General features: G+C 48.9%; 1 protein-coding gene across 1 annotated transcript; it reads left to right on the top strand.

Annotated features, from left to right (window-relative positions):
* Positions 1 to 1,675: 1,675 nt before the first annotated feature.
* LOC143831680 (uncharacterized) lies at positions 1,676 to 18,607 on the top strand. The gene is made up of 6 exons (XM_077324889.1): positions 1,676 to 1,896; positions 5,666 to 6,189; positions 10,656 to 11,044; positions 12,577 to 12,737; positions 14,388 to 14,520; positions 17,918 to 18,607. Exons 1-6 carry the CDS (start codon positions 1,841 to 1,843, stop codon positions 18,098 to 18,100), a joined length of 1,446 nt encoding a protein of 481 aa, XP_077181004.1. The 5' UTR covers positions 1,676 to 1,840; the 3' UTR covers positions 18,101 to 18,607.
* The last annotated feature ends 3,249 nt before the right edge of the window (positions 18,608 to 21,856 follow it).

Below are 21,856 nucleotides of genomic sequence, written 5' to 3'. Positions count from 1 at the left end.
TAAATTCCACTGTGCAGAGAGGCTAGGGTTAATTTCCATTCCACTCTCCCCATATAGGATGACTCTGCACAGGACTCAAGCCTTTGCTCCTCTCCGTCTTTTTAGTCACTGCTGCTCATAGTCAGTTGTTGCCTGTCACTGACCTTGACAGGTCTGATTCACAGGAAGTTAGTGTTATCTGTCCACATTTCCCTCTCACCACGCCTCTTCCAGAGAAATGTCTGGAGAATTTGAGGGTGGAGCCTGGGAAGGTTTAGGGAGGGATTGTACTTCAGAGGGGTATAATGTCATAGAGGCCACCTTCCACCAGGGGAAGTGATCTCTGCCGTCTGGAAATCAGTTGTAATTCCAGGAGATTTCCAGGCCCCACCTGGTGGCTGGCAAATCTACTTCCAGCCAACCTAAGAGGATAGGTTTCCACCTAAGAGACTTCAGGGGGAAACACCAGTTGGAGGAAGGGGCTGCTTTAAGAAAGAGTCATACATCTAAGCAGCCCCCATTTCTTACCCCCATTTCCCTCAGTGGCCAATCAGTTGCTCAACAGAAAAAAACAAGAGATGAGTTTAAAGAAGCCCAGAGAGGCCATTTTTAACTGGGGAAGAGGCATAGCTAGCACTGCTCTTCCCCAGCAGTTCCAACTAATAAGATAATTATCTTCTTTCCCATCTCCTCACAACAACCCTGTGGCCCAGGGTCACCCAACTACCTTCAGAGCTGAGTGGCGAGCTGGATTTGGATCTCTTTAGCAAGGTGGGCAATTCTGTCTTTAAAAAAAATTCATTTACACCCCAACTTCCTCCTCAGAGGGGATAGATTGCTCTGTCTCCTCCATTTTATCCTGAATCGGAATCACAGAGCTGGAAGAGACCACAAAGGGCCATCCAGTCCAGCCCCCCACCTTAATGGGGACTTAAAAAACACACTCCTGACAGGTCAGTGTGTAACTGGCCCAAGGCCACCCAGAAAGCTTCCATGGCAGATTTGGGGAGTCAAACCTAGGTCTTCCATAACTTGATCTGTCACTGGAGATTTAGCAGCGGGGCCTGGGGAGGGGAAGGAATTGAATTGAGCATTGACGTGGTTGCCATAGATCAGGGGTGGCCAAACTGTGGCTTCTCCAGAGGTCCACGGACTACAATTACCATGATCCCCTGCCAGGGGATCATGGTAATTGTAGTCCGTGGGCCTCTGGAGAGCCATAGTTTCGTCACTTCTGCTTAGATCTCTGTTGACTGTAGATCAATTATCCTTTCAAGAAAATTCCAGGCATCTTCTGGAGGCTTGTAATTCTCCTAGGCCTATTCTGCATACAATAGATAATGCACTTTCAATGCACTTTAGAAGTAGATTTTCCTGTTCTGCACAGGAAAATCCAGCTGCCAAAGCACATTGAAAGTGCATTATCCTATGTGTGCAGAATGGGCCCTAGTCTCGTTCGTCAGTCTGAGGAAGAGTGCATGCACTCAAAAGCTTACGCCTTGAATACATTTTTGTTGGTCTTAAAATTGCTATTGGACTGTATTTTTACTTTGCCTACAAGTATGAACTGCTTACTTCCATTCCATGACACTATATCTAAGGAAGGGCGCGTGCACATGAAATCTCATACCTGGAATAACACTTGGTTGGTCTTAAAGGTGCCCTTGGACTCTAAATTTGTTCAGCCTTGGATTGCAACCTGGGCAAGCCGCCGGCATCCAGCCAAGAGAGGAAAGTGAGCCGGGGACATAAGGACGGACGAACTCCGGCCACCAGGTGGCGCTGCGGTCGCCAACCCCTCACAAGGACATGCCCGGGAAAGGACGCTCTAGACGCCGGCAAAAACGAAAGAGGCTTCTTCATGGTGCGTGGCGAAGGAGCCAGAGCGGAAGTCGCGCGCCGGGCAGCGGTAACTTGGTAACGTTGGAGGAGGGAGCGGCTGCCGCTGGGAAGGAGGGCTTTGCAGGGCTGGTCCTTTCAGACGTGGGGAGGGGGCGAGCGCGGGGTGGGTGCGGTGGGAGCACCGTCCACTGCAGTTGCATCTCCCCTCTGGGAGATGGGGAGCGCCAGTGGGTTGGCAGAAGCAGCACCAGGACTGCATAGGTTCCCTGCATGGAAAAATAGAATAGACCCTGTAGTGATCAGGTGGACAGCCGTCTGGTCTGGAGTAGCACGACAAAATTCGAGCTCCATGGAGCCTTTAAGACCCACAAAGGTTATTTCAAGGCGTGAGCTTTCGAGTGCATGCACTCTTCCTCAGACAATGGAACGGGGATTTGCTAATTTGCTCCGTTGATGCTAATTTACTTTCTCCTCACACCTGTACTCTTATGGTCCCAGTTCCATTGTGTGAAGCAGTGTGCCTGCGCATGAAAGCTCACGCCTTGAATAAATCTTTGTGGGTCTTAAGGGCGCCATTGGGCTCAAATTTTGTTTTGCTGTGCTGCGATGTGTGCTGACTTCATACACACAATGGCACAAATACACCTGAGATCAAATCAGGGTGAAGTACATCTGTTCAGGGAGGCGGGGAGCAGGGGGAGTTTTCATTCGGTTTAAATTGAGCTTTCAGATGGTCTTGATGGAGCTCTGTGGTACTCCAGGCGGAAACTTCTCCACCGGTGAGTCAGAGTAGAGCTAATGCTAAACTTGATAGACCAGTGGTGTGACTCAGTGCAGCGTCGTGCATAGTAGTACAACTCACAGTATGGTCTGTTCCTGTTTACTCAGTGGAACTTATTTCAGAGGCTTGGGGAGTCAGATCCAGGTTGGGAAACTTCTGGAGATTTGGGGGTGGCACTTGGGGAGGACAGGAAAATCAGTGAAGTACAATGTCATAGAGTCCACCCTCAAAAGCACCCATTTTCTTCATGGGAACTGATCTCTATAGCCAGGAGATGAGCTGAAATTCCAGGGGATCCCCAGGTCCCACTTGCAGGCTGGCATCCCTACTTATTTCCAAATGGGTATGAACACAGTTGCATCTGGCGGGACCTGTTGCAATTCACAGTCAACAACCTCGAACACTTTATTCACCTCCCACCAGAGAGTAAGAAGTGAGCTTCTGGGTTTTTAATGCAAACCGGTTTTAGTAATTTAAATGTTTTAACCCTTTTATTGTATGGATAGGTTGCGAGCTGCCCTGAAAATAAATACTTCAGGCTCTCTGAACATGTGGAATCCTAATTTTGAGCAAACTTTGCATAAGATCACAGTGTGATTTTTTTTAAAGAGAAACTTGGATAAGGTTGGGAAGGTGGTGAAATATGCCATCAAGCTGCAGCTAGCTTTTGGTGACTCAGTAAGGGTTTCAAGGCAAGGGATTGTTAGAATTGGTTTACCATTCTGCCTCTGCATAGCAACCTTGGAATTCTGGTGGACCCCCAGGCAACACAGTTCCAGGCTCTGATGGGGTTGGGCTGATCTGGGCTCAGGAAAAAAACTGGGAATATTGGTGCCTTGGGATATCAGATATCCTTCTGGTCACATAATTTGTGTTTCTTTGGCAGATGATCTGTGGATTCTGTGTATGCCGTTCTATATCAGACCACAAAGGTTCTGATTGAACAAGGCTTGTGTTTCTTTGTGTTCAGCTGTGATGAGCCCTGTTCTTTGGGAAACTAGCTGCATCTGTTGGTCAGAAGTGTAATGACTGAGCTCAAAGGTTTCATTTTCAGTTGTCATGACCAGTAACGAGTGATACTCTTGGCATCTGTGTTTCCTAGTGACTAATCATTCTTCTAAAGGCGGTTTAGTGGCTATTGCAACATCTCGTGACAAAGATTTCCATAAGCTAAATTATGTGTTACGTAATGAAACGATCCCTTTGATTTGTGGCTGTGTAACTTTGAAATGACTTGTCATCTGACATTTGTTGTGCCCCACCTACATGGGACAAAATGAGTGAGTGGAGGAACACAGAGGTGAGCAGGATGCATGTGAAGTGGTGGCGCTTGTAGTGTTTGGAAGAGGGATGGGACCTTTAAGAAAAGGGATTCTGGGAGATCCATTCCATGAACTTGCTTCTTGATTACGCATGCAGGCTCATACAACCCTAGAGTTGGAAGGGGCCATGCAGGTCATCTAGTCCAACCCCTTGCTCAATTCAGTATAAGCCTAAAGCAGGGGTAGTCAAACTGCGGCCCTCCAGATGTCCATGGACTACAATTCCCAGGAGCCCCTGCCAGCGAATGATGGCAGGGGCTTCTGGGAATTGTAGTCCATGGACATCTGGAGGGCCGCAGTTTGACTACCCCTGGCCTAAAGCATCCAAGATAATTATCTGTCCTGCTGCTGCTTAAAGACTGCCGGTGAAGGGGAGCTCACCACCTCCTTAGGCAGTTGATTCTACTGCTGAACTACTCTGTGAAAAAAAAAATTCCTGAACTCTGTGGGGGGAAAAATTGTACTTACTTTTGTATTTATGACATTTTTTTTTTTTACTTGTGGTCATGTGTATCTCATGAGTTAGACATAGACTATCAACAAGACCTGGTATGCTTAGAGTTTCTCCTGCGTTCTCAGTGTTTGGCATTAGTGTATTTGGGACAATTTCCACCCCCACCCCCCCGCATCCTGCTTGTCTTCTCAATGAGGACCCAAAGCAGGTTACAAAATTGTTTTCCTCTTCTCTGTTCATCCTCAGAGCAAGCCTGTAAGGAAAGCTAGACTGAGAGAGAATGATTGGCCCAAGGTCACTCTGCAAGCTCCCAAGTCAGAGTAAAGTTCCCCAAATCCAGCACCATTGAAGCTCCAAATGCTGTTGATAGTCTTCACATGCTTAAAGTGTCATCAAGGCAGAGGGTTGGACTAGATGACTTGTATGGCCCTTTCCCACACTGATTCTATGATTATAAGGCATGGCCAATTTAGGGCTTTCAAGGCAAGAGACACACAGAGATATTTTGACACGGATTTCCTCTGCAGACCCTGGATTTCCTTGGTGGTCCCCATTCAAGTACTAATCAGGGATGATCCTACTTAATTTCTGAGGCACAATGAGATCCACTGAGTCTGGACTGTCCAGGTCAGGGCAGATTAAATTTACGAGACCAATAACTAAGTTATAGCATTGGGAGGGTAGCTGTGTTGGTCTTAGGCAACAGAACAAAGCTTGAGTCCAGTGGCACCTTTTAAGACCAACAAAATTTAATTCAGGGTATGAGCTTTCGTGGGCATGCACACTTTGCCAAATTTAGAGTTACAGCAGAAGTGAGAAATGAGATCTTAGGTGCAGAGAGCTTTTGACATAGAATCCATCTCACATATGCCCAATCTATGTATGTTCTGAGGTGATGCCAGCCTGCGAGGACTGTCCCATATGCCTTTGCTATATGTTAAAATTATCTGTGGCTGATTGGTCTTGTGGAAATAACATATTTTTTCTCCTTTATTTTGCAATCTGTGAAAATAAAATGTGGATATGGATAAACCCATGGGCTGGCGAGGATACTGACAGATCTGGTCATTTTCCCTGAGGAACAGGATGTTAGCCTCGAAGCAACCATACAGTTCAGTTCACCAAGAGAGCATGACTTGCCCAAACCTGCACAACAATGCCTCTTCACTGAGTGAAGGCTTGAACCTGGGGTTCCCAGGTTCAAGCCCATGCCAATCAAGCACTGTGTAAAACTGAATGACGTACACTGTCACAATCACGGATTAATTGTTCTTCTTATCCCTACAGTTGCATCAGAGATTCACATCAGCCCATGAATGACCACATCGCTCTGAGGAAGACAGATCCTTGCGACGGCTGGACTGTGGCAGGGGGCACTTCTAGCAGCAGTTCTGGCCCCGCAATGCCTCTATGTGCAGAGATGTCTCCTGGAGTGGCAGAGCTGGAGCTGATTGCCAAACAGTCAAGCTTGAGGAAAAGGAAGAATTCTCATTCTGGGACTAGCCATATGAGGAGCAGCATAAGCAGTCCTGCCGAACGGGACAAGACTGACAGGGCCAACCACGAAGATGGGGAACACGATCCGTCTCCTGCTCAAATAAGTGAGGATGAGAAAACAGCCTGCCGGCAAGCAGGAACTGCTGCTGGCCTTCTTTTGGAAGCGGCCTTAAGACCTAAGAAACGGAAGCTGGTTCTGCACATTGATTTGAACAACACAATACTGGTGTCCGATGCGGTGACCAATCAGGACCCCAGGGCAGCTCTGAATTATTACCTGAGTACTGTGACCTGGGGAAAGGTCAATCCTTCAGGTAAGATCTCGGATAACTATATTGTTGGGAGCTTAGATTATGGGAAATGGGCATCATCTGTGGGCTTGATCTCAAGTGGTGTGTGTTTTAAGGATTGTAGATATTTCCACAATGGTCCTTAATAGTTAGGAAATGACTCTGTCCAAGCATTCATGAGGACTTGGAGAGGCCAGTTGTGCATCTGTGTGTCAAGAAACAGCAGCTCAAAGATGCAGGAGGAGCATAGAGAAGGGGGTGCTCATTGCTGTGGGTGTCTTCTGTCCCATTTGGGGAAGTGACAGGCCCTTTATGACAATATTGTGTCAAATATCTGAGTTTCTGTGACTAGGAAGCAGAAGTCAATTAATTGAACATATTTTGCTTGATCCTTTTTTTTGTGGGGGGGGGGCGCAAAATAAATGGTAGATGAAGGACAGCAAGGAAGCAACAGGGCCCACTAAATGCTGCAGCCAGTAAGTACAAGGAGGAGATGGGAACAGGGTGTCTTGGGAAAGGTTGTGGGGTACTCTGCAGAATGCTGAAGTTTTGTTCAAAGCTGCCTGCTGTTCAGGGCACCCTGCTGTCGTGTTTAATTCCCCCACTCCAATGTAATCCTAAGTACTCAAAGCAAGGATATTCTCATTCCAAAATCACAGGTTGTGTGAGAACCATCTCTTTGGAATTTACTGCCATTAGAAGTTTTTCAGGGGGTTATGCAATATGGACAGGCTGGGGGAGCCACAAGAAACTGGGGGATGGGAGTGAATGGGAGAAATGATATGGAAAATGCTACACTGCCCTGCAATTTCTCCCCCTCTAAACTCTTGGGGGCTTGAACAGGCAGCTCTGAAGTATTATCAGTAATTGCCAGGATTTAAAAGGGGTTTCCCCCTTCTGATTAATTTCCAGTGTCATATTTTTCTGCAAACCTGCATAGTCCTGCGAGTAAACAGAGACTCCTCCCTTGTCTGTGGTTGGCCTTGTTTAGGCAGCTTCTGTTATCTGCATTGGATTATTATTAGATACGGTGATCCATGTCGTCTGTGGATCCTTTCTTCACAGTTGCATTCTGTCGTGAGGCAGTTAGTGTTTTCACCACTCAGTATTTGGTATCTGGGCAAAATGTGGTGCAGTACATTCTTCACATGTCACATTCATTAAGTTGTGTCATGTGAATGTAACAAGCATACCTACAGGGTATGTTTGCGATGGCATGAGACAGTGACAAGTTACACAACTGTCTGACCCTGCGGGAGGCTGGAGTTGGTTCCTGGTTCCTTATTTGTTGTGCATTTGAGACTTTCCCATGAATCCAACCACAAATATTGAAGGTAGTTTAAAAGCTCTGAACCCCAAAATAAGGGTTGGTGCACCACCAATCATAAACCCTCATATTCAGGGGACTCTGCTCTCTGAGAAGACATATGTTGTTTCCTGGTCTGAAATCCAGTTCTTGTGCCAGCTGCCCCAAAGTGGGGGTGCAGAGGGCATGTGGCCATCCCAGTTCCTTAGTCAAATCTTTGTAGTGCAGGCCTCTGGGCGGCAACCCAGAGAGAAGCTCATGATAGCAAGCCTTTTTCTGTGATGTTTGTCGTTAATAGGATTTAAATTCCCTACACTTAAAACTAATGAAGGTATTAGTCTGAGCAAATTAGTCATTATTCAGAATCATTGTTTGGACCAGGCACTGCTCTATCTCTGCTTGCAGGGGGCAGTGTCGGGAGAGGAGGGATGTGTGATTTGGTGTGGTCCAAAGATTATTTTGGGCTGCAACTTGGCCCCAGTGTCTGCATTTTTCAAGAGGACACTCGGTTTTGGAGCTCCTGGCACAAGAACCTGACTCTGGACCAGGCAACAGAATATTCTCAGAGAGCAGGTTCCCCTGAACATGGGGATGTATGATTTGTGGTTCAATTCATGAATATGTCCCAAATAGGGAATGAATTTGTCCCAGCTTCAGCCTCATCTACCCTGTACCTTCTTCTTTTTACAAATAATACATAAAAAGGAATAAAAAAGATACTTGGTGAGTGTATGCTTCTCTGTTGAGCAGCACCTCTCTGGAGTACAAACTGGGAACTATGGTTGGGTTTTCAATTCTTTGACAAGCTTATCTTCCATGCACTGCAAGCCAATGCATTCTTGGGGGAGCAGGGCCTTGGGGGAGAACCAGAATTCATTTGGAAGAAGTTTAGATCATAAATAGTCCTCCTTAACACTGAACCCCCTAAAAAACTGCTGGGCATTTGGCTTGAGCTGAAGAAAAGTTTCCGTGAAGATTCAGAAGGTGTGTTCTGCTTTTTGAAAGAAAAATAAATGTTAGTGAGGCACTGTTGAATCAATTAATTGGGCAGCAGATTTTAGAAGTTGATTGGTTTAACTGTTTTTAGTCTGCTTTCTTTGCATAGACTCAAGATGGAGGTCAGATATTTTTGGAGATGCAATGAAATGGTACAGTACAAACAATAAATAATGCCATAAAACTGGATTACAGAAAATTATAGATCAGTGCAATAAAAATAGGCTGACAGGTCACAAAGAAGACGACAAAAACTTCTGAAAAATTTCAGACACTAAAACTACAACCCTGTTTCCTTCTACCTACTCCCTCTCGAGTAAATTCTCATGCATTAGTATTATGGAGCTGAAAAAAATGGGGGGGTGGGGGGGGGTCAGCATGGTATTGTGCTGACAGGACTGGACTGAGACCTGAGTTCAAATGCCTACTCTGGCATGACGTTCACTGGGTGACCTTGGGTCAGTCATTCTCTCTCGGCTCAACCAACCTCACAGGATTGTTGTGATGATAAAAACAGGATGGCGAAGCATGAATGCCACCTGGAGTCGTTTGGTGGAAATGGGGGCTAAGAGAGAAAGGTAGGTGTAGGGAAGCCTTGAAACATGTGTTTCTGTCCATCTTGCACCTGTATTGTCCACACACAAAATTTCTTGTGCCTGTCTGGAGAGGTGTGGCTCTGAACTGCAGGGTTATCTGGCTGTCCGGCTCTCTGCTGCAGGGCAGGGCCATGTACCTATTATGCCGCCCACGATCCGGATCTCTTTATAGATCAAGCTCCTTTGTTCTCTGTGAAAGTAACCTCATCAAAAGAGCTGCCACATCCTATATTCCAGTGCTTTCGAAGCATATTTGCATACTGTTGATTTCTTCAGAATTGGGGCACTCCGGGTCCCTCCCCCCGCACCCTGTTGCTCCCATTCAGGCATGAGAGATCCAGATGAACATGTATTCAGCAGAAAGGGCTCGACTTCAGGTGCCCTCTGCCTGGACCGCTGTTGTTCACATCAGATATTCATACAGTCCACTTCACCTCCTCCTTTCTTTTTTTTTTTAAATGTTGAATAATATTTTGTCCATGCTGTGATTTTTGGCTTCACAGAATCCTCTGATTCCCTTGGTGGGAAAGAAACAGTGTTTTACTGACGTTACACAGAAGCAGTAAAATAAGCTTTGCACAAAAAGCTTGTGGAATCTCCCTGGCTAGAGATTTTCAAGAAAAGGCAGGGAATAGTGAGAAGTGTGTGTGTTTGTGTGTGTACACACCCACACACACACTCTTCAGGCTTCAAGAAACCCCAGAAGTGGTGCGATCGTGCAGAATATGGTTGGGAAGCAGAGCTGTGGACACGCCCACTCGGGGTCCCTCCCCGTCCCACCCCCTCCAGGCCCACCATTGGCCATTTTGGAAGGGGGGGGCAGGTTGACATGACCACATATGGCCCTATCACCCGATTTCCAGGGCCATCAAGAAACCCTGGTTGAGAAAGCCATTGATCCCTGCATTGTTTGCCTTTACCCCCCCACCCCCATTCCATGACAGATGAGACCACTGATCATGAGTCTGTGGACCCAAGTGCAGGGATGTTCAAAGGAAAGAAGGCAATGAAAGGTACTTGGGTATATGCCTAGGAGTGGTTTAAGGATTTGCGAGGCGTGTAGCACCAAAGCCTGTTTAAAGATTTGTGGGGCCCTTCCGGAATACAATTGCAGCAGAAGCAACCAGACTGAAGGGCCCCCCACAGTGGAAAGGGGCGTCACTTTGAGTGTCCTTGAAGCAGGGAAGCAGGGCAGGGGTGGAGGCCTGTTCTTGTGGCATCAAGTATTAACAAGACAGCAGCAGTAACTCTTAGGTCAGGGCCAATATATGAAGGGGACCGACTTTATATCACTTAAGATAATAATAGAATATATTCTTATAACAGATCATATTCTCACATGTATTAACAATCATTTTGTTAAGAAAGATGGTATAAACTTATAGATTAGGATTAAAATGTGATGGGAATTGAATATGTATGTTAAAAGAGGATGGCAAACCATATCAGCTGGTCGCTTTTTTTTCCCCTTTACTTTTTGTAAATGCTTTATATAACAATAAATAATAAAATTATATATATATATAAAAAAAACAACGGCAGAGGGGGATGCTTCCAGAGCAGAGGACTCGGATCTTCCTTCTCTCTTCCAGGCGAGTGGCAGTGGCTGAGCGAATCCCCCTCGCTGCTCCCTCCCTGCCCGGGCGCCGTGAATTTTTACACCCAGTTCGGCCGCGACACCGCCTTCACCGCCAAGCCTCTGGGCCGGCCGTTCCGAGACCTCCACGCGCGCCACCTGAAGCTGATGGAGTGGCAGGGCCAGCCTCACCCGACGTTCTCCATCCCCGGCGAGCAGCCAGGCACGAGCTACCACTTGGTGCTGCCTTCCTTCTTCCACCTCCTGCAGAGCCTGCACCGGGAAGGGAGACACTTTGCCATTATCTTCCGCACGTTCGGCACCGACCTGCCTCGTGTCCTGCAGGCCATGCGCTGTGCCCTGGAGGGGCAGCACCCACACTTCCCTGCGCTGCGGGACATCCCGGTGAGTGGACCAGAAGCACATCATGGCTTCCCCCCGTCGGGGCTCTCCCAGATCGGCCCAGCTTGACACCTTCGGACCTGATCGGGGTCACTGCCTTATTGGGAAGCCAACCATTGGGCTTCCTCCCTGTTTACTCACTCTTGTTCTGCAGAGGTCTTTCATGTAAATGGAGCCTCAGATGGTTTAGGGCATGAGTAGTCAACCTGTGGTCCTCCAGATGTCCATGGACTACAATTCCCATGAGCCCCTGCCAACAGTTGCTGGCATGGGCTCATGGGAATTGTAGTCCATGGACATCTGGAGGACCACAGGTTGACTACTCCTGGTTTAGGGTTTTTTATATAGCCCATCAATTGGCTTTTGGGAGTTTCTCTGTGTGATTGCATAGATCTGAATTTAAGCTTCCTTATCCTACCCCTCTTTCCTACCCCTAAGGGTAGGAAAGAAGAAATCATGCCAAGATCAGAGACTTATCCTCTTCCTCTCTCTGAGAGGTACACAGCTGCCTTGGACGGGTTTTTCGAAAGACTGCTTGTGCATGTTGCAAGTGTACAATACAGGCTGCAGGAGAAGCAGATGGAATCTGGAAGAGAAGGAATCTCAGTCCTCTGTGTTATGGGGAGCAAATAGCCCACTTCAGTCCAAGGGGCCTCCATCAAAATCCACCATTCTTCCCATTGCATCGTGTTGGCAGTCCAGTGGCTGCAGCCGAGATCCTCGGTTCAGAGGAAGTGGCTATATCTGGTAGGCAAGTGGGTGGAGCCGGGGAGAGAAATTGCTTTTTGCGATGACGCAGACAAAACAGGCATCTTCCCATTTCCCGGAGATCCTCCAGAAATCCAAAGAAGGCTGGCTTTGCCAATCAATCACAAGGATAAGGGGTGAGGTTTAAAATAGCCTGATAAGGCCTGACGATGCTCCGAGATGCCCAGGATGTTGAGGGAAGTGGAGCCCACTGAAGGGGGAACTGTTGGAGGGGGCATGGATGCCTTAAGCCCTTGAAAGTCAGTGGAATCCTCAAGGGGCTTCCACCATTCAGATTCTTTTTCGCTATTCAGATTCTTTACAAGCCCCAGCTTGTGACCCTGAATGTCAGGTGTTGGGGGCCAAAAAAAGCAGAGGCAAGTTGTGCCCTCCCTGCTTTGTGGGAACAGCTGGCTGGCTGCAGCTGGAAACCTGATGCTCAAGTGGGCGGACCAGCTGGGCTCTTCTTAAGGTCTCCAGGTGCAGGCCCAGTGCTGTTCGGCGAAGCAGACCCACCTGCACAGGGAAAGAGCTGCAGGGCAAGCGCCGAACAGAGAAGTCAGCCCTGACCCCTTCAGAGGGTCCCTTCCACATCCTTGTGGGGCAAGAAGCCCAAAGTCCTTGCAAGACCCTGCCCCTCCCATCTCTGTTAAGGCCACAGCCACTTTCCGTTCAGCATGATTTCTCCGTCTCCCCGCTGCTTTCATTTCCAGTGAAATCATCACTCTTTCTCTCCCCGGCTCCCTCACTTCGAGTAACGTTTCGCTTCTCTCCGCTCCGCCGCGTAGCTGCCTGTCGACCTCAGCCTGGGCAAAATCCGCTGCAGCAAACGAAAAGTGACGGTGGCCCAGGGAGCAGAGCGGCTCTCCACCGAAGCCGGCGACAGGGAGCTGTACACGTTCTTCAGCTCCAAGGAAGGCCTGTGCGGCTTTCAGGATCACTTTGACTGGTGAGGATGGCTGACTCTGTGGCGAGGGGGTCCTTTCCTTTATGCTGCTGTTAGTCCCATCAGCAAGGGAAAGCCCTCTTGGGCCAAGTACAAATCCCCCCAAGGAAAGCAGGAAAGCAGGAGGGGAGCGGAAGGAAGGAAGGAAGGAAGGAAGGAAGGAAGGAAGGAAGGAAGGAAATCTGCAGACTGAAGCCACTGGCCGGCTTCGGTCTGCAGATTTCCCGGATCCCTGCATCTCCCAAGAATGTAGCTCATTAAAGAAATCCCATGAAAGGGACCTTTCCTTTGGCATCAAGCAAACGACAATCCGACTTAAGCAATTACCCATTTATTTGCCATCTCCAGCCAGACGTTCCTGCTGGGTCACATTTATTCGCGTCTTGATTTTTCTTTGCCTCAGCTGAGCCTACGTCTGCTGAGCTACTTGGGAGTGTTTTGCTTTTTCTTTAATCATGTCTTGGTTGGGCCATTGAGGTCTTTTGGGTGCTGCTGCGTCCCCAGCTGGGACTGAGGAGTGTAGCTTCCTTTTGTTCTAGGGGAATGTGACCCCAGTCAGTCAAAAAGGGATGCTGTGTCCTAAATCCAGGTAGATCTCATGGGGGTGTTGGGAGGGGGGGGATTAGCTGGCATCTCCTGTTTGGCACCTTCTGCTTTGCTGTGTAGTCCGAGTCGTGCTATGGGCTTTATGCCAATGAACCTGCTTGTTCCAGGTACAGAGAGACAGATCTGGACTGATCTCTTAAGAGCTAAGCAACCAACCAAAGGTCAGCTTAGCCAGGTTGCAGTGAGCTGTTTTTATTGCCTGGGATGTCTACTCAGTGGCCTGCCCTGCCTGGAAGGCCAGGTCTTCGGCAGATGCCGCCTGTCTTATCTCTGTGACCTTCTCTTTGCAGCAACTGTTCTGTGCTCTTTGCAGAAATCAGAGGGACACTGACAGCCTTCCCTCGTATACCTTAGGTTCTACATTAAATCTGACAGGTTATTTGATTCATCTGCAGATTTGCCTCTCTTAACACGGAATTTAGCTTCCAGTGACACAACATCACGGGGATCTTTTATTTTTACAAAAAAAAAGGAGTTGCTGGCCCCCGTGGGGTTTGGATGGTTTTGTGTTGTTACAAAAGGGGAGGGCTCAGAAATCGGAGGAGGGGGGCTGCAGTGAATTGGCAAAGTCCTCAAGCCATTTTTGCCGGCTCTTCTTCCCTGTCCTGCCCTAGCACTACCTGACCAGCTCTAACTCGATGCAATACCTCCCTCCCTTCTCCCTTCTCATCTCGTTCCTTGTCTGACATGATCAAATTTTAGGAAACCTTGAATTTGGAAGGCAGCATAGAGGAGCATAGAGACAGCTGCTGTGAGAGTGTATCAGCAGAGTAGGGAGTTTGCTTGTACACAGATGAGGATGTAATCAGCTATCCTCCTTTCCTCCCCCCCTCCCCTGTGTGGTCGCAGGCTGGGCAGGGGATGTGTGGGCATGCTACACCTCATCAGAAACGGTTCAATTGTCAGTCAGTTTGTAGTTGAGGCTTTCCTGCATTCTGTTGGGGGTTGGACTAGATCACCCTGGAGGGTACCTTCCAGCTCTATGATTCTATGACCTGGGGAAGTAATCCCGGAGATCATCTTGTCACATGTCTCCCTGTATTACAGGTGGGCCAGCAATCAGTACTCCAGCCGAGGCGGGAAGCCCCTCTGGATCAATCCGCACGACACCAACATCCATCACATCTGCATAGATGACAACATTCGGCTCCAAGATTCCGACACCATCGTCCATCCTCGGGTATTTTTATTGTGATCTTTTATATATAATATCTGTTAATTAAAAAAATTGTATTAAACCTTTTGCTAGCAGGAACCGTCCAGAACGCAATCCTCTGGCAGTAGCTTTGGCCTCACAGGAAGTTGCAAAACCAAAAAGGGAACGAAAACCCAACCTTAACAGAGTCAGGAACTCAAAAGTTGAGCTATGAAACAATATAAAATTTTAACAATTATTTGTTAAAGTGTACCCCATATTTGGTTAAAAACAAAGTTACCCATGGAGATTTTGGGCCCGAGCCCCCCCCATTCTTCTAGTTCCATCCTTACTCCATGAGGGCTTCTTTGGCCACAAGGATAGGCTACAGCTGTATGTAAAGGGCCACAGGATTTTTTTTGCGTTTGACACTTGGGGACAGAGAGACCGTGACTCTCCCTAGGAGAGCCTTGGGGCTCAGTGGAGATTGGTGCCCCCGCCTCTCACATCCAGGTCTGAGGGTGCTCTATAGTGCAGCTTATGAATGTCCCCACCTGACTTGGGAAGGGAGATGCTTCAGCCATGGGGGAGGGAGGCTGGCTACTGGGGCACCTCTGCAGGCGATCAGAGGAGAACGGTTTGAGGGTTCAGAACGCCACTCTTGCTGCAGAGCTCCTGCCCTCAGTGGGCATGAGTCATTCCAGCTCAAGGAAGCACCGTGTGCTTAAGGGGACCACTTTTCCACTGGAGTTTTTAGCCCCTGCGGCAGATTTTTGGCCGAAAACCTTTCTCCGCAAGAGGAGGAGGGAGCCAGCCAGAGCACTGACATCTGGCCAGCCTAGCAGCCTGAGGAGTAGCTGGGCAGTAAAGGTTAATTGGATCTTGCTGGAACCCAGCCGCCACAAGAGACCCTGGAGGCTCTTTGTGTAGACAAAGTATCATTATTTGCCCGCAGGAGGGTGTCGATTTCCCACCTTTATTTTGATCAATAACACTGCGAGCTCTCTGGGGAAGATGCTAAGAGCTTCTCCGGCGCATCTGGCATCCCCCCCCCCCTTGCCTCCCCATGGATTGCTGTCCATTGGCCAAGGTGCGAGAGAGGAAAACATTCCTCTTCTATCCCTGGCCTCTGTGTGTGTTTGTGAAGTGCTGTCCATATGAATTAATGACCTCCAGAAGTGTCCTGTTGTTAGCAGCAGTTGTCAGGTCTCGCAAACAGACGGCCCCGGCTTCCTTGACTGAGTTGCGTCTTCCTCTTTTCCTGCCCTCTCCCTGGCATTTGGCCAACTGATATTTTAGCCCTGAAGAGAACCCTCCTGGCGATTCTGTGCCATCTCACTCCTGCTGGCTCCAAGGGCAGGTCCGTGTTGGCCTAGAGCAGTGGTCCCCAACCCCTGGTCCGGGGACCGACACCAGTTCGTGGATCAGTCAGTACCAGTCTGTGGCTCCTCCTTGTCCTCCTCCCCGGCTGCTGCCTCGGGGGCTGCCCTGCCACTCTGCCGCCGGCTCACCTTTGGTGCTTTCCGGTGGTCGCCATGGCTGGGGCTCCCCCTTGGTGTGGCACTGCGCAGCTGCTGCTAGCAGCACCCCCCAGTGGGTGGCGGGAAGTCAGGGGCGCTAGCAGGAAAGCAAGTGGAGCAGGGGCTCAGGTGGCGGCGGCAACGTCCCTCGGCAAAAGACTATCCCCCCCCCGGGCCTCAGTAAAATTGTCAAGCATTGACCGGTCCCCAGTGATAAAAAGGTTGGGGACCACTGGCCTAGAGGATTTTTGAATCCTGTAAACACAGCCTTGACCTGGGGCTGTCTGGCTTCAGTTACCTCTAGCCCAGAGTTGTGTCTGGCACTGGAGCACGGGGGGCTTGGTTGCCCTCCAGCCTACTGTCCTCCCCTATTGTTACCCCCACCTGCTCTCATGGGCCTCATGTAAAGAAGCACTTGTTTGCTGAGTACAGGCCGCTAGCCAGATTTTCAGCTGGGCAGAAGGAATGACTTCAGCAGATTCCAGGCCAAGCGTTATTAGGGAAAGGGTCTGAAGAGACAGGAGGTTGTCATGCCCTGGTGGTGTGGTCCCATTGGCCTCTCCTTCAACAAGGATTGCTTTCTGGCTTTCACAACTAGATGGAGGTCAGTGAAAAAATTCTGGAATGATCACCTTACTTACCTTTTTGTTCCCACTTGTTCCTTTTGAGTCAGAGCGTGTTAGTCTTCATTGGTTTTAGACTCAAACTTGAGCTGGTCCATGTTGAAAAGAGCTCTCTGTGCGACGTTTCCTGACTTGAGACTCAAACAGAAACTCTCTTCACCATAGAGTTAGTGAGATAGATAGGAACCTCTTACCTCATGACCTCACTGATCTGTCTCTAGAGGGTAATTTCCTGTCTTGTGAGTCCTTCTTCCTCTTCTCCATTCCTCAAGCCTGCAATGTGATGGAACGGAGATGCCCCAAGCACCTCTCTCCATCCGACTACTTAGATTAGAATAGGGACCGTATCTTTACCGCTAAGTATGTAGAATTAAGTTGTCTAATAAATAGTTACTATATTTTTGAATGTGCTTGTCTTTGTTCGTTGTTTTCTGACTGCCTGCAGTCTGCCCACGCTGCGCTTACTCTCCATACTATGGCACTTTGCTAACTTTCAGGATATTAGGACTTCACCATAACTCCACCAGTATGTAATATCCGTCAGTCCTGAAGCATCTGCTGGGAGGTTCATCTCTATGACTAGATCTTAGTTCAGAACTGGAGTCCCTTTCCTTGCCATTAAGTTGTCATAGGCAATGCCGATGATTTTCTTTTTTTTGAAAAAGCAGGTATTGTGGATCCAGCCTGTTTGGCAATGACATTCGCCAACAAGGATGGATTCCTGAAATGGTTCAGGAGCTAGAGCAGTTGAAGAACTGGTGGTAGTTACCTCCTATCAAGGGGATCAGAGAGATTTGTGGAGAAGAGGTCTGTCAGTGGCTACTAGCCAGGGGACAATACCAGGGGAAGGCCTTGGCCTCTCTGCCCTGTTGGTGGCTCTCCAGAAGACCTTGTTGGCCACAGTATGAGACAGGATGCTGAATGAGACTAGATGGACCCCTGGTCTGATCCAGAAGAGCTCTTATTTGTTCTTATGAGCTCAACTATCTTAAAATCAGTTTGTTTCCACCTGGAAAGGGGTGCTTCATTATTTCATGCGTTCCAGGAGATGTAGTTCTAGTGCCGTAGCTTGGCCAGGCCCAGGGTCCAGAGTTATAGGGATTTCAGGTGCCAGACTCCGAGGAATCGCTGCAGGCAGGCTTTGCCATGTTGAAAGTGGGTGAGGGAAAGGGGGTGTGTGGCTTTCGATTCCACTGCCACTCCGCTTTGGGTCCCAGGTGTTTTTCTGTGCTTGCTGGAAAGGTGAGAGCATCGGTGCCTACTCAAGTCCCGTCTTTCTTCTTCTTTCTAACCTGGTAGATGTTCTCCGGGATGGGAGACTCCAGAGCCCAGACGATCCCTACCTCGGAGTTGCATGACATTTGCCTGGTCCAGACAGACCTCCTGGAGGCCATTGCTGACGTGAACTACTTCTGCCGCTGCATAAGAAGGTGCGAGGAGAACTACGAGCGCTACTTGGCCAGCGCTGGGGGTGGCGTGTAGAGCCGGGGAAGGCCGGGGAGGGGGCTCTTTCTGGAGGAGTTTTGGAGCCCTCTGTGCTCGGCGGTGCACGATGTGCAGCTTGCAAGAGAAGAAGGACAGAGGGACGTCCATTGCTTCTTGCTACAAGGCATTCATGTTCCCAGCTGGACTGCACTTTGCATACGTCCTGATGGAGTCGCTGCCCTCAATCTAACCTCTCTGCTAGTACTCAGCATAGGAAGTTCCAGATGCTCCTTTGGATCGGCTAGCAACCCCGGAAAGGACTCTCGTTCTTTGTCTAAGCGGAGTAGCCCGAAGTCGTTGCTTTGGAGGCTCTTTTGTTTCAGACTTATTCAGAAGCATGGTGGAGCATGGAGACGTCCTTGCCCCATAGATGGCCAATCCTTGCCCTTCCTCCCAAGAGCTTACCGCCAATCCTCCTGTATCTTGCCTGGCCACAGCGCAGGGAATCTGTTGGTCTGTTACATGCTCTCCACTCCAAACATTAAAACTGACCCTTGCTCCTCCTGTTTGTTCATTAGTTGTGACAGCTACTGACCTCCATACATGTCGCACGGTCCGAAGCAGGGGGGAGACTTTTCAGGGGTAAGTGTCGGCTTCTGGGTTAATCGAAGTCCAAAGGCTCATGGATGTGGCCGATTTAGGGAATTCTCCATCTGTTCCTTCCTTTGCATTAGCAAGATCGCCACGAGGTCTTCTGGCTGTGAGGCCTCTTTGCCTTAGAACTGTGCCATAGTGCTCTGATTGCTCTCTCTCTCTCTCTCTACGCACAGTTCCAAGGCAAGAGGCACAGTTCAGATCAGATGTGGGTTACGATGGGCTTCCTGGGAGCATCCGCTCGCAAACAGGATGGTAGACTTAAGTGGGCCTGTTTGGCAAGGTTCTGGTTCTGCTCTTCGAGGGCTTCCAGGAGGAGGACAGAAGCTAGTGAAGACAGGAGGAGGACAGAAGCCATGCTCGTATCTGGTGCATGAAGGAAACAACTGGCAGAGTGAATGGGGCAGAGGGAAGTAAGTGTCTAAGCACTCAGAAGATTAAGTTCCATAAACAGGTGGCAAACATAAGCAGCACACCCTGGACACGGGAGGACGTCATCGGGAGCCCTGTCAACAAACTGTAAGAGCCAACAGGATCCTGTGGACCTCAGATACCAGGTTTGAAATGTTGTGTCCGTCGGGCTTGAGTCTGTTCCTACACTCACACAATCATGCTGAAAATAGGGAGTTTGTTATGCACTGGAGTGATCTGGGGATTGCTCTGCTGCACTCTCAGCTCCTCGCTGGGCCCACGTTGATTGCATCACCGTCATCCGGCTCCTGCAGCGGCACGGTAAATGTCAAGCACGCACCAAACGGGGTGCGCGGCGGAGCTTTGGTCACGCAAACCGGCCGTCCTGCAGTAGGGCGCCTGCCTTAACTTGTCTCCCACAAGCGCTGCAGGCAGGAATGAGACTTGTGGGGCAATTTGAAAGCGCTGAGTAAACAGTGCTAATTGTCGTGTGGTTGTCCTAATCAGTTTTGTCCCTGCAGCAACATCCAGGCTCTAAATATTGCACTAGGGATTTCTTTTAACAGTGTTGCTCAGCACCAGTCCCACCCAGGGAAAGCCGGGGCATGCTGGTCTCTGCAGAGAGGGGGGAAAAGCCACGCCTCTCTTAAGGCTCCAGTCCCCTTCCTGCTTCGCCAGCCCCCCTCCTGCCGGTCCTTTGGAAGCCGGTCCTTCCCCTTTTTTCTCATCCCTGACAAGTGACTGGCAGCTCTCTCCCCGAAGCCTCTCCTCATCAATTATGAATTCAGTTGCCATCGAGACTGAGGGATTAAGGCAGCTGGAGGCTCCGCTTTTGCAGCTTGCCGCGCAAGACACCTGTGCCGAACTGGCACAGGGCAGCCCGTGGCTCTCGTGCACCGGGAGATCTTGCAGGGCTTAGGTTGGGCGGCTATTTCTGACGCACCCCCTGGTGTGCCGAGCCACTAATCTGTTTGGGGCGTCTGTGTCGAGATCGTGTTTTTAAAACTTAGTTTGGAATAAATGTCGAATCTCTGGTGAGTCGAATCATTCGTTCATTTTACACGGTCACAGGCCAGGATATAAAAACAAGACATAATAAAACATCATCATTAGTCAAACTGCGGCCCTCCAGATGTCCATGGACTACAATTCCCAGGAGCCCCTGCCAGCAAATGCCCCTGCGATGGAGGATTGTCCCCCATGAGGTCTTTGATCCTCCCTTCCGAAAGGGGGCAGATAAGCTTTTTATGAGCTGTTTGATAAAGGGGGCAATCAAAGTAGATGTGTCCCATAGATCAGGGGTAGTCAGCCTGTGGTCCTCCAGATGTCCATGGACTACAATTCCTATGAGCCCCTGCCAGCAAATGCCTGGTGGAGGAGCTCCCTTTTGCAGGCCCTGCAGAACTGTGGGAGTTCAGGCAGATTGGGAGTGGGTGGGCAGAAGGGGCAGTGTCTGTGCTTGACTCTTGCGGCCCTTTCTTGCATGCAGTAATATCAGGACTCCCTCAGCCTCACCTCCCTCACAGGGTGTCTGCTGTGGGGAGAGGAAGGGAAGGCTATTGTAAGCCGCTTTGAGACTCCTTCAGGTAGAGAAAAGCGGCATATAAGAACCAACTCTTCTCCTTCAGTAATCTCAGGGCTTTCTCAGCCTCACCACCCTCACAGGGTGTCTGTTGGGGAGGAGAGGCAGTCCCGCAGGTACGAAGGTCCCAGATCTCAAAGACCAACAAGATTTTCAGGGTATAAGCATTTGAGAGTCGAATATCCCTTCATATCTGAGGAAGGGAGCTTTGCGTCTCAAAGAATGATAATCCTGAAGATTTATTATGGCGTCGTGGACTGGAGTCTATATATCTCCTGTCCAATGCATGAACAAGCGAAGGTATCAAAAGTAGTTGTCTCTTCCCCGACTTTGTTACCTTGGTGATAGGATTCTAAATGCCATTGGAGACTGTGAATAAAGAAATGCACATGCTAATTAATCAACAGTTAACTGAGGTAACGTATATGTAAGATATCGCAATTTTGATTCCACTCCAAACGTAAGTAGGCACTAAGAAGAAAAGGAGTTGGTTCTTATATGCTGAGTTTCAAAGTGGCTTAAAATTGCCTTCCCTTCCTCTCCCCACAACAGACACCCTGTGAGGGAGGTGAGGCTGAGAGAGCCCTGATATCACTGGTCAGAACAGCTTTATCAGTGCTGTGATGAGTCCAAGGTCACCCAGCTGGTTGTATGTGGAGGAGGAGCAGGAAATCAAACCTGGCTCACCAGATTAGAAGTCCTCACTCTTAACCGCTACACCAAGCTGGCTCAAAGCCAAATCCATTATTGTGTTCCTCTTCTCGTTATTATTAATGAATTTATTTATTACATTTGTATACCACAGAACAATACATCAAACACAGTTATTATAATGAATGAAAGATAACAATAATAATAACAGAAAATAAAATTCTAACATAGCAAATTGTCGAACAGATCCATGGTTGGTCAGTTCCATCATCTTTATGACCATAAAGGTTTAACCATGGGGCACCGTACCACTTCCTGCCTAGCAAAGACCTGTCACAGCAGGATCCTGACCCAGTACTCTTTTCGGCAGCCAACCTATTCAAGGAGGCATTGGGATTTCTGTGAGTTAATTTGGGCACAGCTGAAGTTGTACAATGGCACTGGTCTTTTTTAAGTAGCTTGCACGTTGCAAACTTGTCCTTTGTGATGTTAGCTACCCTTAGGTTTCACAGAGG

The sequence above is a fragment of the Paroedura picta genome, chromosome 3, assembly GCF_049243985.1.
Source record: "Paroedura picta isolate Pp20150507F chromosome 3, Ppicta_v3.0, whole genome shotgun sequence".
NCBI classification, from domain to species: domain Eukaryota; kingdom Metazoa; phylum Chordata; class Lepidosauria; order Squamata; family Gekkonidae; genus Paroedura; species Paroedura picta.
The sequence above is the reverse complement of the archived record's forward strand: the minus strand, read 5'-3'. Positions and strand labels throughout refer to the sequence as shown.